General features: G+C 36.5%; 1 protein-coding gene across 1 annotated transcript in view; it reads left to right on the plus strand.

Moving 5' to 3' along the window:
- The window catches only part of cttnbp2 (cortactin binding protein 2), a 64,679-nt gene that overhangs the window by 20,027 nt on the left and 25,208 nt on the right, over positions 1 to 19,444 (plus strand). The window contains exon 3 of the mRNA XM_087797350.1: positions 12,777 to 13,007. Coding sequence (XP_087653476.1) covers positions 12,777 to 13,007 — 231 coding nt within the window. The remainder of the gene's footprint in view (positions 1 to 12,776; positions 13,008 to 19,444) is intronic.

The raw sequence follows: 19,444 nt of genomic DNA on the forward strand, positions 1-19,444 counted from the left end.
AGAAGCTACTACGGCATCCGTCTGCCTCGTCGACCCTCGAGTGTCTCAACCCTGCCATCCGACTCAGGTGAACCACAGCCGTATAGATCATGGTGGTTTGGATGTAAACTTGTCTAGACAACAAGATCGTGAGCGCCATTACTCAACTGCAGGTTTTCAGCATAGACAGAATCTCTCTCGCTACCTATAGATTAATCATGTGATCAAGCTCTTATTTTGCAGAAAACACAGGCCGTTAATTGATAATTATGCATTGGTTATGAAGTTATTAGTTTGTTAGAATTGAAATTGAAAAAACAATTAAAAGTGAAATGGTAGTGGTACCATAGAGTACGGCCAAACTATCTTATCAAGTTTTTATTTATTTAATTTTATATATTGTTTTGTATTTTACGTTAAGTGTTTTGACTCATATTTTACTAACAACATTATTACTGCAGTTGACTATCATGCCAACATTTATTGAATATAATAACCAAGCTAAACATAATTGAACTTGTATTTAAACGAGAAAACACTCAATTTGCACAAATAAAATATTCCGTAATACCCAGGTACATGGTGCCACATTGCACCTAAGGATGCAAACAATGAATTGATTATTGTTGATAATAAATTAATTGATTAAAATAAATTGTTTGCAATTAATAGTTTTGAAAACCCGTATTTCCTGGTGACTCTTTGCGATCTAGAGAATCATCACGACCAAGAATATGAGCAGATTAAAGGAAAAAGGAAGACGGAACAAAAGGAAGCAGTTAAGTTTGCTGTTCTGTAGAGACGAGATAAACTTTCAGTGGACGCCTAAAAGTCAACAATAACCAACGTTCTTGTAAGTGTTAATGTTGACTTCATCGTTGGAATCTGCCTCATACAATAAATAACAATCACAGATCAGATATTTTATTTATTTATTTTTACAAAAAAAAACAACAAAAAAAAAACTTTGAATCAAAGTAAAATGTTATTTCAAAGGTTAATATATATTTAACCTCAGCTTTTAAAGCTGATTTTTTTTTATTATAACCTGTTCTTCACTGAGCCCAGAATAAATCTTTGATTATGGGATATGATTTGCATATTTATAACGTAAGGATTTGTATCACAAGAAGGCATTTTATGTTTGAAACGGCAGAAAAAGAAACTATTCAGAGGGAAATTGAGGTTATCAGAAAAAAAATCGCTGCTTATCAATGAATTGATAGTCGATCGATAAGATGATGAATTTATCCTGGTTCTAGTCAGAACGTCTAAATGTCAATGCGACTCCTGTTTTAGATATAACTTCCTGCACTGCTTTATGGTACTGATAACAAAACTTTCTGATTTATACCAAGTAAAAACTTGTTTTTCAGAAGGATTGACCCAGTAATCCAAATATCTCTTGCTGAGTTTCCTCACCGTGTGTGTTTTTTTTAAAATTCCCTAACAAATCCAGCTCTCATTCACTCATGCCAGATAATGCTGAGTCTTTCAGGGCATCATCTCTTCCACTAATTAGTTCTTCGTCTACGAATACAAAAAACGCTCTGATAAGCACGATCCTTGGCGGCGGCGGCGGCGGTCTGTGGAAGCGAAACCTGCCGACTGAAGGTTCTCGCCGTCTGAGGGAATGTCAGGTCATCTCTGAGCGACTTCCTTAGATGCTCCTGCTGCTCCGTCCCCCGCCGCTGTGCTAATCACCCCGAGTTTCACACCAAAGCTGCTTCTCACCTCAGCGGCCATCACACTGAACTCTGCCGAGGTGGTTTCATCCGGTCAGATCCAACTGACTCCTTCCCCGTCATGGAAAATTATTAAATTTAGTTTCAGTGAAATAGTTTTTTATTTTACAGTTGCCAGTTGAAATCACTTGCGACAAACCTCTGAACGACCAAAGAGTGAGTTCTCACTGTTGTTTTTGAAGCCTTGCCAAAAGGCACCACGTCATTATGATGTGGTCTGTTTATGGGAAGCCTCGGTATGATGGTTTTGTGGTTTTGGAAAAGGGAGGAGTCATGTTTTACTTTGCTCTCCATGAGCTTTATCATTTCATTACAGTTGCATTATGGGTTGTGAAAAAAATGTCTTATGATATTGTTATTATCAAATGTTAATGTAGCTGTGTAAAGCCTGTACATTTAAAATTTCCCACAAATACCATGCAAATATTTTCTACGTTGTTTGGATTTTGTGTCGCAATTAAGCTTCCGGCAGCTAGATGGCAGCAGTCTTTACGTCCTCCGCAGCTCAAGAAACAGTGCAATCCCACAAGATTGTACATTAAAAACGAATAAGGTTCGCTGCTTAATGTACACATTACAAAAACACCTGAAGGCAGAGGTAAATCTCACCAGCAGAGTGACGCCAGAATGTTTAATTTAAACCTTAATCTCGTTTGGCGAGATTTCAGACGGGAGATAACTTTATTAGGTAATAACTTCATGAAATGTGACGATTTGGTGTTTTTTTTGGCTTACAAAGAAGCAGATGACACTGTTATATACAGATGTTCATATTGTCAGCGTATTAACTCACTCATTGGAGTCAACTTTCCCTTTAATTCGAAAGAAAATACATTCATAATGTTCCAGAGAATCTTTTTATTTCCAAAACTATCTTACAGATCGCCTCTTCTTCCCAGTTGTAATATCTTGAATCAATGATAGACATATATTTGAAATTCTTAGAAGCTGTATTTCATCATCGTATCTGATAAAAGCACATTTTTTTACCTTTCCTTCAGATGGACACGATGAAATAGCTCGGCCACCATGGATCAGCTTGTCCAGATAAAAGATAATACGGAGGATTTTGTGCTCAGCCAGCTTTAGGAAGGAAGGATTTCTCTTCCATCCGCGATGGGAAGTTACGATCTAATTATGTGTTGGTGTGTAACAGCCATCGACTTGTTCCCAGCTCTGAGGACAATGAAGGCCTTTAAGAGCTGTAAAGTATTAACCCCTCCAGGTTTTCATATTAATGGGCAGTTGGCTAATGTTTAGCTGTTTCAGTCCCAGCTTTCTCCATTCCTTCCCATGGCTTATGTTTGAGCGTCTAATGTGAACCGGTGACTTCAACATGTGATGCGTGTTCGCTTTAACCTCAGGATATACACGCTCTATCAAGCAAATAAAATAAATAAAAATGCTATAAGTAGTCAAAAAAGCTGCATCTGTCAAGTCAAGCATTTTCAAGTCATTTAGATCAATGAACCAAAGCCCCGGTCAGGTACCAATGAAAAAGCTGTTTTTTTTTTATAATCTCTGTCGTATTGATTATAACTGTCTGAAAGTGGTTTTATTTTGAAATGGATTATCTCTTAAATAAAGTTAGCCTATGACCCGTAACTCGTCAAACAGGTTTGTTTCTGTTTACGTAACTTTACATTATGTATATATGTAATATATATGTATGTGTGTGTGCGTGTGTGTTTTACACATTTTTACTAGTTTACATTTTATTGCACCACACAAATGAAATTTGTTAATTGTAAAATAAAACATTCACTAATCATCCTTTATAGTATATGCTATTGAAATATAATCAAAAAACGTTGAATTAAAATGTAATGTTAAAAGAAAATATGTATATATATATATATATATATATATATATAGGTTTACATTTTTTTTATTGATACAGAGCTATTGAATATTGATACAGCATGGGGAGCGAAAATGTCGTAATATATCGTTATTAAATGACACCCCTACCTTTTAAACTTTGTTTTCCATGTGTATATGTGTATATATTTGTGTATAATAGCTACTAATGGTGTGTGGTTAGCGACAAACTTGTCAAGAGAAAAATAATTTCCTTAAAACATATGTGGAAAGATGAGAAAAATAACCCCTTTTTTTGCCAAGTATGCTAATATTTACTTCAGCTTCTCTACATGCTCGCTTATAAACACACACACACACACACACACACACACACACACACACACACACACACACACACACACACACACACACACACACACACACACACACACACACACTCCTTTAAATCCCTGACTCATTTCCCTTCACCCCGAGACTCACATTGTGTGGGGGGCAAGCAAAAGGGCTGAATGTGAAGCTACAATCCCATGGTTTACTCAGTGCTGAGGCGAGTGAGAATGTCATCACATATATCTGTTGAGGGATGTTTATCGTGGTGAATCTGAGGGGAGTAGACGCCCGTCGCTCCTGACACACCAGGGCCCCCAGAATCAGGGACACAGGAGCCCTCCTCTATCCTCAAGTGCTCTTCCTGACAATGCAGTCCTTGGTTCTGAGTGAGTCAGAGTTCGTTCTCCCATGGCTCTGCTTTACATGTTCTGGACACCTGCTTACTTCCAAGTTTGAGTTCCCTTCATCATTATGTAACAACAACATAAAACATGTGTTCAATGAGAGATTATCTTTAATACAATGTATCTTTAATAGGGGTGCATTTATAGTATCAATACCCAACAGCACCGCGACAATTTCTTTTACACTTTTTACCTTTCAATCAAGTTTATTTTTAGTTTTTTTCACCGTTTGTATTTCAATGACGTTATTATTTTTTAGGTGAAACAAAAACTAAATACTTAAATAATTTGTTTAGTGTTGCAATTCAACTTCCATTAATCATTATCTTTCAATTCATATTTTATGTTCTTTTATGGTTTAAATTTCAATAAAGTAGAAATACATTTTATTATTTAAAATGAACATGCAATTATTTACAGGGTTTGTCATTTTTGTGTTGCAATTAAACTTCCCGCAGCTAGATGGCAGCAGTCATTAAGTCCTCCGCAGCTACAGGAACAATGAGATTCCAGCGATGACTGAGGACGAGAGGATACAGTTGACTACAGCAGCTTTTAAAGCTGATGTTTGGATATATTTTGGTTTCAAAACAAATGAAATCAGTTACGACTTCATCAAGAGTCATGTGGTCTGTAAATTCTGCAACACCAGAGTCAAGTACTCGACAATACTACAAATATATCCTTGTTACTACATTATAACAATATTATGTATTCTTGCCCCTGTATCATGATATGTATCATATTGTATTGCCAGATACTTTCCTCTCTATATGAGCATCTAGTTGTTTATGTTTTCTGTCCAAGTACATGTGTATTTGTGTTTGTATAGCTTGTTTTGTTTCCAAAATAGTTCAATCTTCTGTTATCAGAATGTACGTGTATAACTGTTTGTGTCCTAAAATTTATCTATGCTTGTATTCATGTCTTTCTGTTTGGATGTGTTTTTGTGTATTTGTTTTGTGTCTCAGGAAGCATGTTTACAAGGCAGTTGTAAAAAAAATCTCAGTGCCACTATCTGTGTCATGTCCCGCGTTGAAGGCCCTTAACAAATACTAATGACTTATAACCATTACTTAAGGTAAGATAAGGTAAAACTTTATTGATGATATTGAAATTGTTTTTTCCAATAGCCACATAAAATACAGCAACTTACTTACTACTTTACTTTCCTCTGGATGTTGATCTCTGAAGAACTAGTAGAACACTTTAATAACGATGGCGGCTCAATGGACAGTTTTGCTTTGATTCGTCCTAAACACAGTGCCACCTTTTGACGAGGAGGTGACATGACTCCAGTCCAAATGCTGTCAAAAAGTACCCATTTTGAAACACAAAAATGCACATACACGATGTCGGTGTTAAGAAATGCTGTGTTGTGGGTCTCTTGCTTCCGCCTGCAGCAAATCTGGAGTTTAATGAAGCAGCAACTTTGGGTTGTTATACTGTGACATTAAAGATAAAAATAGTCTGCTGACTCCAGCGGGGCGACAGAGTCCCCTCACAGAACCGCGAGTCATGGCTGTGTGTTACCACATTTCCCTGTGGGTGCTAGAAGGCTGTCAAGTACTTTATAATTGGTAGTAAAAATTGTATATATCGATTTCAGTAGCTGGAGGATTCATTTAAATTAAGTTAAAATAATAATTAAAGATGAAGATAAATATATATTTATATACAATCTGATTAAATACTTTTATGAATATGTAATATATAATGTATAAATTCTACAATTAACCGTTTGCAACATGATCTGAAGTTTGTCTGGAGTGATTCCCACACATTTATTCAGAGGAAAGATAAACAGAAAAAGGACCCCCAAACAACTCGTACCCTTATTATTATTATATAAAAAATGCAGAAAGAAACTTAAATGTAAGCATGTACAACCATAACAAGTTCAACTTTCTCATCCAACTTAGTAAGGGGCATAGCTCAAGCTAATGCTAACGCAATAACATGCTTAGCACATGTTACTCAATAAAAAAGTAACGTCTTGTACTGAAATGCACAAAAAAAAAATCAGATTTCAGATTATAATGTCATGTTTGTATTATTATTTAATAAACATTTGGCTCCAAAGATTGACAATATAAATATTTGAACGGCTGAAACACCATAAAGACTGTGGAAAAAAAGATAAATATTCCTTGTGATGATTCACATGAGGATTATTATATTACCAGCTCTCTGTAGACACACTTTGCTGAGAGACTTTATTTATGTGCATTTATATCCATCCCTTGTGTGTGTGTGTGTGTGTGTGTTTACAGTTACTAAGGCTTCATTAAAGTTTTACGGCGGCGGTCAGCTGACCCCATTAGACATGAGTGAAGAAAGCTGCCATCAAGTGGGATTTGGGGTAAAAATAACTTCTGGAAGATGCCCGAGGTGATATCTAGTTTTACCAGTGTGTTGAATTGGCAGTGGGAATCGTTCACCTTAAAATATAAAATAAATAATATATATTTGTAAATTATTCTAATTTATTTGAGGACTTTTACTTAGAATAAGCCTGGTGTTGCAGAATTTACAGACCATATGACTCTTAAAGTTGTAACTGCTTTCATTTGTTTTGAAACCAAAATATGTCCAAACATCAGATTTAAAAGCTGCTGGAGTCGCCTGTATCCTCTCGTCCTCAGTCATTGTAAAGATTAAAACAATCCAATTAGTTTATTTTAAACACACTTTGTTCAAATCTAATCTTTAAACAAATGATACAAAAAATATATAATTTGAAAAACCAAAAACCAAATAGTTGTTTAATATCTATATGCTATAGTGAAAAATTATTTAGTAATAAGTAAGAAAGTAAGTAATGGTTATCTCCTCCAGAGATTCAGGACCAGTTTGAACAAATGCTATCAGAAGGGAGTCACATGGTCACCATAGCATCACATGGTTAAGTAAAAGAGGTTACAGTATAGTGTGCAGTCGGTTTAGTCTGCTGACCTACTTTATGAAATCCTTACAGGTTTAATATTGAATTTGGAATGCTATATTTTATTATTTATTATATAATATATAATTAATTATTATTCAACTTATTGTAAATTAAATGATTTAGTTAAAAAAAGAATACTATCCTATAGAGCTAAAGTGTTAACATGCTACTTTCATTAAACCTTATTTTGTTGGCCATTTTCCTTCGGATTAAACTGGTATATAATTATTCATTTAAATGTTGGCTGTAATCGACTTGGTTTGAAAACTGCTCTGTAAAGTAGACATTGTAATTATATAAAGTATCCATCCATCCATTCAGAGCGTTCTAGCTCCATCATCATAATCATTATTTATTGCTCGCAATTGATCCGTCCAGATGAGGGCATTGTGATTATTTATGACGGGTTTTCTCTGATATTTAATCAAATTGCAATCGTGTGGTTTTTTATTTTTATTTTTTATTAATACCTCAAAACTACTTAATAAAATGTACATATCTATATCATTTAACAGTTTTGCATGCATTGAAAACAATTTCCCGAAGGAGATTTATAAAGTTATTAATATATATAATATATAATAATAAGTGTATCCTTCTATCTTGTATGCTGCATATTTCTTTTCAAATTTCAGTTAGGTTTTGGGAAATTTTGAGAATATAATTTACATTTTTATGGTAGGAATTATGTTCTTCAACTCCATATTTTTCTTATAGTATGAATCATTCAAACTGCCTCGTAAACAGTGTTAATTTTGTTTCATATGTCTGAATAAAAAATCATATTTAAATGATAGAAAGGTAATGTAATTGTTGTTTTGAGTGGAGATCGTTGAGAAAGAGTTTGAATCTATGTGTGCCGAGGATTGGAAGTCGGGTCAATTTTCCTGAGGTTGTTGGTGTTTGAATGTCGCTGCCAAGTCACGACTCTGTGGACGATAATTGAAGAGGATGTACAGAGGAGAGGAGACGTAATAACTGGTTGTACGTCCGTGTGAGTGACGGCTGGGCTCCGGGATTTCTTCCATCTCCTTCCAAAGGGTCAGTTGATCCTGAGGGATTTTCCACAAAACCTCAGTGACTGATCCAGAAATGGATCCAGAGAGGTCAAGTTCTTCTCTGCGCGAGTCAATCCTCGTCTCCATTTTTTTTTTCTTCTATCTGTCAGCTCGCTCTGACCTAGAAACCTAAATCTGGATTGGAGACGCTGAAGATGCACCACTTGAGAACAAGCTGCATAGAAAACTTCTCATGAATCTATTTTTTTATTTGCAGTACAGTATTTTTACTTTCATTTTTAGGTCACGTAACAAGCACTTCTTGACTTTTGAAAAAGGGAACAATGCAAAATCCATATTGTTAAAAAAAATGCTCTTCATGGATTGTTTTTGGATAAATTGTCAGAGCTCATGAGTGGGATGAAATGAAAACCCCACACAGGTCGATATATATTGACACTCCTGTCGTCCAGGCGATCAGCATTATACTCTGTTTGGAAGTGTTTGGAAGTGATTAAATCCTGTATATAATGATTCATTTTTCTGCATATACTGACCGGAATGTGGACCCTTCATACCCTGTATACATTTAACAGAAATATGCTTCTTTTACACAAATAATTCATTTAAAATATTTATATTTATACAGAAAGAATATTTAAATATAGTGTCATAAAAATTCATAATATAATTAGAAACTAAAGCTCTTGTTCTTCTTAAGAGTGGATTAATAGTTTTATAGTGTATTATATTTCTGTAAACATGTGGTAATGTATAACTTATTCTTCTATATATATATATATATATATATATTTTTTTTTTTTGTGTCTGACGCATCCTCCTTTTAAATAGTCCTACTCAATGAACCATGAAATAATTATTGTTACGTGATATTATCTCTTCATAAATCATGATGTAACCTAGCTTAAATACATAAATCAAATATTTTTTCCTCAAATTCTTTCCTTCATTTACTAAATCATTGGCATTCGAACCAACTTGTTACAATCAACTTCAATTTTGTTGCAAAAAAATGTTGTTTTTTTAACTCTTAAATGGCTGTTATTAACTTTATTTCCCCATCAACGTGTCCCTGTTATTGTGCTCTCTGTATGGATACATTTACACGCCTGCGAACACAACAAAGAATGTCGAAAAAGTGTAACTAAAAATCTTAAATGTCTGTGAGAAAACGAATACAACAAATGAAAATATCCCACAGTGTACACCTTTAAGAGGATTAATGTGTAAGTCTCAACTTCAACTGTTACTGGCTCGGCTACCTGAGCCGTCTCACATGCCTGTAAAGGTTGTTGCTAATTATAATTAGCTTTCACTACCGCGCTAGTAAATAAGATGGAATTACAGATGATACTCTCCTTAATAATATTAACCAGCTGTTAAACGTCTTATTTTGAAAAACAGTTTGTGTATTTTGTTTGTCAATAAATACTTCAAAGGTATTACATTTAACAAGGTAGCTATGTTAAATCGTACATAAACACTTTGAATGGTGTTTTTAAGTTGACTATATTATTTATATTCGAAGTACTGTGTGGCAATGACGCCTCAAAAGTGTTTGGTGGTTGATGATCTGGAGCAGATTTAAACATCCGTCACCGACCAGGATGTTGAAGAACCGTGACCCTTCGATTCTTTGACCCTCCAGCAAGAGAGTATATTGATAAACCCGGACACATACTCAACAGGAAGTGACACATAAATAGCCTCATGTTACCATCAGTTGAATCCCTACCGTTTCCTTCTCATTAGATTCTATTGTTCCCGCTTGAAGATAAGAAGATCATTTATTTGACCAACAGTGGGTACATTTGTATAGTCTCATCAGCAAAGAAAATACATTTACATACATAAAGTATACATTAATTAAATGGAACATTTTGCTCTTGTTTGATTTATGATTTATAAACATATATACTGTATACTTGGGCTGTAGAGATTCACTAATCTCACAATACAATATTTCCAGATCACAATACGTTATATTTCAAAACACTATTCCTACCAATTTTAGTCTGGTTATTGTTCCACAAATTCTTTGGTCAAATTGATTGAACCGAAAGACAAAATATGCCCACAAATTGGCTGTTAAAGCAGCTGGAGTTTAATGTATCCTCTTGTCCCCAGTTAATGCCAGTTATATTTGCATTTTGATTGTAAATAAATAAAATAAATCATTTATTTTATTTACAGTTAATTGACTATAGATGTATATATATATATATATATATATATATATATATATATATATATATATATAAAATAAAAATACAATATGATTATAAAGCCAAAAACCAACCATAATTATAATCCATAGTGCTGTTGGATATCAATGTAGTATTGTGAAATTATTTTACAAATGTATATCAAATCGGTGTATCGATTTATCTATGTTTTCTCCTAATATATATACAGATATACATTATGTGTAAAGTAGAAATATACAATGTGTAATTTAAAAAAAGTTGAAACAAAACAAAAAATAAATAACAATATTACAATATAACATATTTTTTAAAAGCAAAACAAAACTATGTTTTAATTTAAGACATGTAAAGATGTGCTGGTATATTATTATATTTATCAGATCAAAGTGGAGTCGAATAATCTAGAAATAAAAATAAAAATAACTTTATTTAACTGTAAACTGATAGTCCAGAGATTTGAGGCTCATCCCTGATATTTATTTTCGTTATCCTTTAAAGACATTAAATGGTTTCCTGTTTCCACTTGGATTACTTTTGTTCCTAAGTGAATATGAAATATTCTATCATTTTGTGAAATGATAGTGGTGTGTGTGTGTCTCAGTTCCCTCTCATCAGTTTGTGTTGGTAATGATCTCGGCTCCCTACTGTTCTCCCACTGCGCTGTTCTGCCAGTGTTCGCCTCAGAAACCGACTTCTTAAACAATTCTCCATCAATCTTCTTCTGTGTGCTTCTCTGCCATCCTGTTTATGCTGTGTTGCACTGATCTCCTTATTTGGTCTCGCATCCTGCAACACCTTCGCTTTGTTTGTCTCTGCTGTCTCACCTTCATGTGTCTGTTCTCCCACTGTGATGACATTTTCCACACTCACAAACTGGGACTGAATAATAAGGATATCAAATGTGAACATGAAGAGTAAATTCCATTATCAGAAGCACCAGCAAAGGCTAGAACTGGGACTAATATTCAGTGTCGTTACCATTTTTGCCTTGTTTTTCACGAGTCGTGATTACAGTTATCTTGTTCTTGCTCTAGATATTGTTATTGCATTTCTGAGGGAGCAGATGATGAATGAGCGCCTGCAAGTGTGTGGGAGAAGCATCTGTGTCGTGAATCAGCTCAAACGCCGAGCAGTCATTACATCCACTTGTTTTGATTGATGTTGATAATATTACCCAAGATTCCTCCAGGTTGAGCTCATGCTTAAGTGTATGTAAGTAGTTCAGTCCATATTCTTCTTGATTCTTGACTGTTAATATGTATATATTTATTTTATGGCTTCTGGCAAGAATCTCACATAGTGGCAACGATACAATATAATGCAATACTGTAAGAACTACAATGTATTTGTAGTATTGTTGAGTACTTGACTCATTTCCGGACTGCAGACTCTTGAAGAAGACGAAACTATATTCGATAATTTACGATGCATTTCTATAATTTTCCAAATTATTTTTGGTTGGATTGATAGAACTGAGATTCAAAATATGCTCAAACATCAGCTTTACAAGCTGCTGGAGTCGACTGTATCCTCTTGTCCTCAGTCATCGCCAGGATCTCACAGGATTTTGTAGTTCCTTCAGCTGCCATCTAGCGCCTAGAAGTTTGATTGCAACAACTGAATGAACAAAAGATGTGAATAGTTGCATGTTTTTGTAAATTCAAAATGGAGGTATATTATTTTACACTTTATTGAAATTGAAAGCATAAAAAAACATATGATTAACATATGATAAAAATAAACAGTTATTTTAAAGTTGCCCAAAGAAAAAAGTTTTGTGGGGGATTTCTTCTTTTTTTAATAAAACAATTGATACAGTGAAGTTAAATATCAATACAGTAATGTGAATCCATATATATTTATATATCAATTTTAATGTGAATCCATATATATTTATATATCAATTATTCTAACACACCTAGGTGTAACTGCCTTCTTTTTTTTATATAACGAAAACATCAGCTTTATAAGCTGCTGAAGTCGACTGTATCCTCTTGTCCTCAGTCATTGTTGGGATCTCGCAGGATTATTATTATTATTATTATTATTATTATTTATGTTTCCTTTAGCTGCAGAGAACTTAATAACTGCTGCCATCTAAAGGACCTGGAGTTTAATTGCAAATTGAAAAAAAGGCGTGAAAAAAAATATAAAGTTGTGCTTGAATGGTGATACAATCTCTACCAGTCGTCAGGAAATGATGAGGCTTGATGGCTTAGTTTTATCTGGTTGTGTTCTGATGAGGGCTGATTCAGCAACGCTTTAAAAAAGTTTTATTCAAATGAAACTCAACCTTTGATTCCTCTCTTTTCTTTTCTCAGGCTCAGAGGAAGGAGGTCTTTCTCCAGGAGCGATATGGTCACTTCAGCTTGACGGACCCATTCCTGGCTCTTCAGAGAGATTTCGAGTCCGGCGTCCCCGGGGGAGACAAGGAGCGACGGCCCCTCGGCTCCAGCCCCATCTCTGTCCTAGAGGCCGTCATGGCGCACTGCAGGAAGATGCAAGAACGCATGTCGGCCCAGCTGGCAGCGGCCGAGAGCCGGCAGAAGAGGGTGAGTGGCCTCTTTAAAGAGATCTGTTTGTTTACGCCGACCTTATCAATACAAGACAAAACACATGCTAAGAGACTATTATGGATTCAAGAGTTTGCTTACAAACTTTATCTAGTATTTAACTACAAGTTGTGCTTGAATGTATAGTAAGTAAGTAAGTCAGTAAGTATTTTTTATTTATATAGCACTTTTCCAGACCAGGGTCACAAAGCGCTTAAACAATCAAAACAATATATACTTTAAATATAGTATATATCAGTCTTAATTTTAGCTTTGGTCAAGTCTTTGTATTATTTTAAGTTATCATTAATTTTCTTTTTAGTATGGTCAAGTTTGAGTCGACTATAATCCAAAGTTTTTCTCTTCTAATTATTTTTAACATGGTATATATTGATTGCTAAAATAATAATAATAATAATAATTCATTTTATTTGATGGCGCCTTTCAAGACCCCCAAGGACGCCTTGCAAAGGATAAAAGCAGCACAATAAAAATATTGAAAATACACAGTAAAGTACGTTTTAAATGGCCTAGAGGTCACATTCTTGCTTTCACCATATTTATCATCAAATACCTTGAGAAGTCTTGAAAGAAAAACCTTCATTCCTCTTTCAGTGTTAAATACTGTTTTATTTACCTATTATCAACCAATAAAAACATACCAAAAGTAAGTAAGTAAGTAAGTAATATTTATTTATATAGCGCTTTTCGAGACCAGGGGCCTATTCTTTTGTCAATGTTTCATCGGGATTGGAAGTCGTATTTCAATGAGTTGCTCATCTTTGATGCAAACTTTTATAGTCTCGATTGTTGGCATTATTTTCACGGACAGAACTAAAAAACAGCAAAAACACAACAGCCTGACCTGCCAAAAGTGAACATTGAATTCCTGAAAAATCATCATTTCGCTGAGTCAGTGGGCAGAGCAACATAAATATATAGTTTGTGTTTCACAAGATTAAAGGTCTATTTTTTTGTAGACTTGGCCAAAAAATGCATCTTGACTTGTCAAGAGTCCCAGGGTTATGTTAAAATCAGATCCAATTTCTTTTAAAATTAAACACCTTAGGATAGTTATAATCAAAATATAGGGTTGTTTTTTTTCTTTCAGATTGACCTGGTAACAAATACCTTACTATTAAAAAGAATGAGGAAATAAAAATGAATAAATGACCAAATTTGTACATAAAAAAAACCCCGATATTTAAATGGGTCTCAAACTTCTGTTATTATGACTGACCCTTTTGTAGCCGCCATGAGTGCCTTACTGCTCAATTTGCGAGCTCATGTCGGTGTAGGATACGGTTTCGTATCACAGTTTCTATTTTTAAACATTCAATGGCTGGAAGACGTGGGAAAGAGAAACTATTCGCTTGTCTGAAGGTATTAGTCGGATCTCATTCTGTGTGGGTTTTAGTGTGTGTTTGTGTAGTGTGTCAACTTAATTAACATTTTCTGGTGTGTCACTTCTATTTTGTGTGGTTGACAGTGAGAGTGGAAAGACTGTGTGTGTGTGTGTGTGTGTGTGTGTGTGTGTGTGTGTGTGTGTGTGTGTGTGTGTGTGTGTGTGTGTGTGTGTGTGTGTGTGTGTGTGTGTGTGTGTGTGTGTGTGTGTGTGTGTGTGTGTGTGTGTGTGTGTGTGTGTGTGTGTGTGTGTGTGTGTGTGTCGCAGGTCTCTTAAGGATTATATGGTTGTGATTATCAGGCAGCCAGATGTCTGCAACCGTCCCGCCCCACTTTCTCTCTTCCTTTATCCCTCTGAGTCAGAAACAATGGATGCATGATTTAAAGAATTCTCCAACGTGTGGGACTAGTTTAAAAATGGTCCAAATTTGGAAGGATGAATGTTTTCGACTGAATAAAGAGGGTGAAACATATTCAGAAATCTAGAACAGCGGGATGTATTTGGTGGGCATGTTTGTGCTGCTTAATCTCCAGATTAAAATGTGTTGTGACAGATTTCCTCTTATTATACATAAATACATGTAAATATAAACAATAAACAAACATGACCTCTCATTGATGTCTAACTTTTACATGTAAAATAATGAAAAGATGAATTAAACAAGAGATTTTTAGTAGATTTCAGTCCCAAACCTGCCCCGAGCATCGGTGACTCATAGTTGGTCAACATTTCATCCACCAGACAAACACTAGATTCCAACTTTCCTGACACACTCTCATGTTTCAAATGTTAAAGTCTTCCTCTCCAAGATGTAGTCAGTCTCTCATCATGACCATGTTTTGAATTTATTACTTTATAAAGTTCTCCCCCGTCTGAAATCTCTGCAAACGAGAGGTTACGAGAGCAGAGTCCAGGATGCCGTAATAATAACTTCACTCCTCCACCAGCCAGCTGTAATCATGCCCACTTTGTTTATACAATGAGTCTCTTGGAGGTGTAGACTTCCTGAATTGATGTATGGTGACAAGCCTTGATTTTCAAAGCAGAGTGTGTGTGTTTATGGTAAACAAGATCTCATCTCCAGAAAAACAAAGCATGGGCTGGGCTTAACATCATTTTCTAATGTAAATATCCTTATTATAAAAGAGTTTTGTGCAAACAGACACATACTGATGATACAATAGAGTCCAACATCTATTTAAGACACACTTAAATCAACACATTAGTTAAACTTTATGATCAAAACCGAGAACATGCAGGAAGTCGATGTAGTGAAGCTAAAAATAAAGTAATTAATACATTTATATAACTGATAGGAATGACTGAATTTAATCTAATATTTAGCGTAACATGTTTTACTTTTGCCAGAATGATTTATTATCCCGACATCTCTGTGATATTTATATTTATTCACATTCCAACAGACACTGTATTTATATGTATCTTAAGAGGTTTTCCCCTTAATTATTAGTCGATGTTTCAACCTAAAATAAATGTTATTTTTTTGGATTAATAAGTTAGGATCAAATGTAATTAAATAAGCAAGTAAAAAATTCATACTTGTAAAGCACTAAAGTAATACCCTTTATTTATAGTTGAAATTAAATCAAGATATCGGGAATCTTTGTCAAATTTAAATGACGTGTGAGTAGAGTAGCATCTGAGCTACGTTAGCCACGTTAGCATCAATAAAATAACTTTGTTGTCCTAGAAGTGCGTTTGTCATGAAGGACCTAAAGTTGTCTCCACCGGTGCAGCGGTCCACTGATGTGAGCTTGTCACTGGAATCCCTGTGCGGTATTGTCTGTTCTATATTTACCTCTTTACATCTGCTTCCTCTCTCGTCACCCGTGCGCGACGCTTGCTGAATTATCCATGAGCTTTTAGAAGGAGGGCGGCTGCGAGACACTTGGAAGTAGAACACATCAGCTCTGAGGGTATAATGAAGACCCTTAACCCCCCTAGTCCTCCTCCATGAATCAGTCATGGGTAGTGGAAGTGTCTCGGTGGAGTTGAGGTTTGTTTTTTTTGTTGCTTCTGTGGGTGCTGTTGATGTTTATTTCTGTTGTTTTGGAAGTAGCATTATGACCACCGGGGCTCAATTCTTCCTGCTAAATATAGCCTCCTTCCCACAGCTGCTGTCAGGAGTCTAACACCAGTCTGGAATAAGACATGAAGTGTCGAGTTAAATGCTGTTATTATTAAATAGATGTTGGTTTATCTCGCCGCGCTGCTGACAACCACAAACTAGTGCCTACTGACGATTTATTTAGGATTAATCCTATTTTTAGATAGTTTAAGATATTTCACACATAGTAGTTTATGTTACAACACAACACAAATTAAACTTCCTAATGTTTAAAGTATTTTTAGCATAATGAATTCATTATAAAACAAACCCAAACATAGGCTTTAAATTAATATTTTTTTGTTAGCATAGCTTTCAAATACTTGTTTGGTTTTGGTGTGTGGAATCTTATTTTATTTTATATTGGACATGATCCACAAAACAATGAAGCAGCAACATTCAGAAATTCATTTACATGGAAACAAATAACATGTCCCACCTTGAGAGATTTTTTTATATTTTGACAAACTCAACTTTAGTAAACAAACAACAACAAAAAAAATCCCAAAATATGATACCTACAGTATAAAATATATTTAAAATAAATGTATACAGACATACAGGCAGAAGTTACACATAGTTATTTTTAATCAATACTGCTTATATGTATATCAGATCTGTAATTTAAATTTCTAGATTATTCTGTTATTTGATGCAGGAAATAACTAACCTGTCTTTTTTGTTATCTAATATTCAAATAACTATAGATAATCTTTTCGCTCCACTCCTGCCCCAAACTCAGAATTAAAAGCCTAATAGCACAAGGAATGAATACATCCCTGAGTCTATTAGTTTTGCATCTGGGAAGGAGATCTGCTTCTCTGCTCACTGATGACAGTGTTCAGAGGATGACTGTCATCAGGACAGACTGGTAGAACATGCAGAGAAGTTATATATATATATATATATATATATATATATATAAATATATAGCAATTGTTAAACATGTAATGCAAACTAAAATGCCATCCAATGCCTAGAATTGTATAAAGTAAACACTTCTTGTATTACCTTATAATGAAGTATTACACAATTGTTTAAAGTCGCTCACAAGCATGGATGTTTGTGCAAATTATTTTCTTTCATTTGATAGTTAAAATGTAGGTAAAGAACCGACTTCAAACGCCTCAGGAAACCCTTAAAGATACACTTGTTCACTTCAGTGTTTGTTATCAAAGACAAATGGTGCTTTGTTTACATTCACACAACTTTATTGACAAACTGGCTTTAACAAAACAGTCGTCATTTGTTTTTGCAGCCTTGGGTCTGGAGTAAATGAGTGAGAAGAGAAAGCGTTTCCTACGTGTCGTTATTGTGTAACAGAGGTAAACTCGTCACTGTTGGTGAAAAAATTCCATGTATGGAAAATGTCCACGTCAACTTTCCATAGCCGCTACGTATCCTGTCGCCACCTCGACAGCACCGGCCCGTGTTTGTATCCTCCCGGGCCTCACGCCGTCTCACAACATGCATAATCCAGAACCAATTAGCAACAACTGCCCTCCTCTTTCATCGCTCGCTCCGTCCTCCTCCGGATCAGCTGCTGCTGATATTTACTGAGATGGTTCGGAACAGGAGGGAGTTGCATTCGGGACGGGTGGAGGGATGACGGGTGGAGGGATGACGGGTGGAGGGATGACGGGTGGAGGGATGACGGGGGGAGGGGTAATGGGTGGAGGGATGACGGGTGGAGGGATGACGGGTGGAGGGATGATGGGTGGAGGGATGATGGGTGGAGGGATGACGGGTGGAGGGATGATGGGTGGAGGAATGACGGGTGGAGGGATGATGGGTGGAGGGATGACGGGTGGAGGGATGATGGGTGGAGGGATGACGGGTGGAGGGATGATGGGTGGAGGGATGACGGGTGGATGGATGACGGGTGGATGGATGGATGACGGGTGGAGGGATTACGGGTGGAGGGGTGATGGGTGGAGGGGTGACGGGGGGAGGGATGACGGGTGGAGGGATGACGGGTGGAGGGATGACGGGTGGATGATGGATGACGGGTGGATGGATGGATGATGGGTGGAGGGATGACGGGTGGAGGGATGATGGGTGGCGGGATGACGGGTGGAGGGATGACGGGTGGAGGGATGACGGGTGGATGGATGACGGGTGGATGGATGGATGACGGGTGGATGGATGGATGACGGGTGGAGGGATTACGGGTGGAGGGGTGATGGGTGGATGGATGACGGGTGGAGGGATGACGGGTGGATGATGGATGACGGGTGGATGGATGGATGACGGGTGGAGGGATGACGGGTGGATGGATGGATGACGGGTGGAGGGATGACGGGTGGAGGGGTGACGGGTGGATGGATGACGGGTGGAGGGATGACGGGTGGAGGGGTGACGGGTGGCGGGATGACGGGTGGAGGGATGACGGGTGGAGGGGTGACGGGTGGAGGGATGACGGGTGGAGGGATGACGGGTGGAGGGGTGACGGGTGGAGGGATGACGGGTCGCGGGATGACGGGTGGCGGGATGACGAGTGGAGGGATGACGGGTGGAGGGATGACGGGTGGAGGGGTGACGGGTGGAGGGATGACGGGTGGAGGGATGACGTCTGCTTAGTTCGATGCCCGTCAGAGCTCCGGTTAAGCCTTGGTACAGCAAAGCTCACACAGAGCCAACAATAGATGTAACATTCCTGATATAGACGCTGGAGCTTTGACCAGTCATCCAAAATCATTCATATATTGTGACAATGTTACCCTGAATAGATGATTCATACACTTGTGATGGAGTAATATTTAATCTTGGTCATCTGTTTTAGTCTGTTAGTAGTGTTAGTTAATTTGTTTTGTTTTTACTAAACGAAAGGGAAAACCTGAAGCTAGAGTTTTTTTCTTTTTAATTAAGGATCTAAGCAGTAAGTATGAATGAATTATACTAGAA

This window comes from Callionymus lyra, chromosome 8 (assembly GCF_982586985.1).
Source record: "Callionymus lyra chromosome 8, fCalLyr1.hap1.1, whole genome shotgun sequence".
NCBI lineage: Eukaryota > Metazoa > Chordata > Actinopteri > Syngnathiformes > Callionymidae > Callionymus > Callionymus lyra.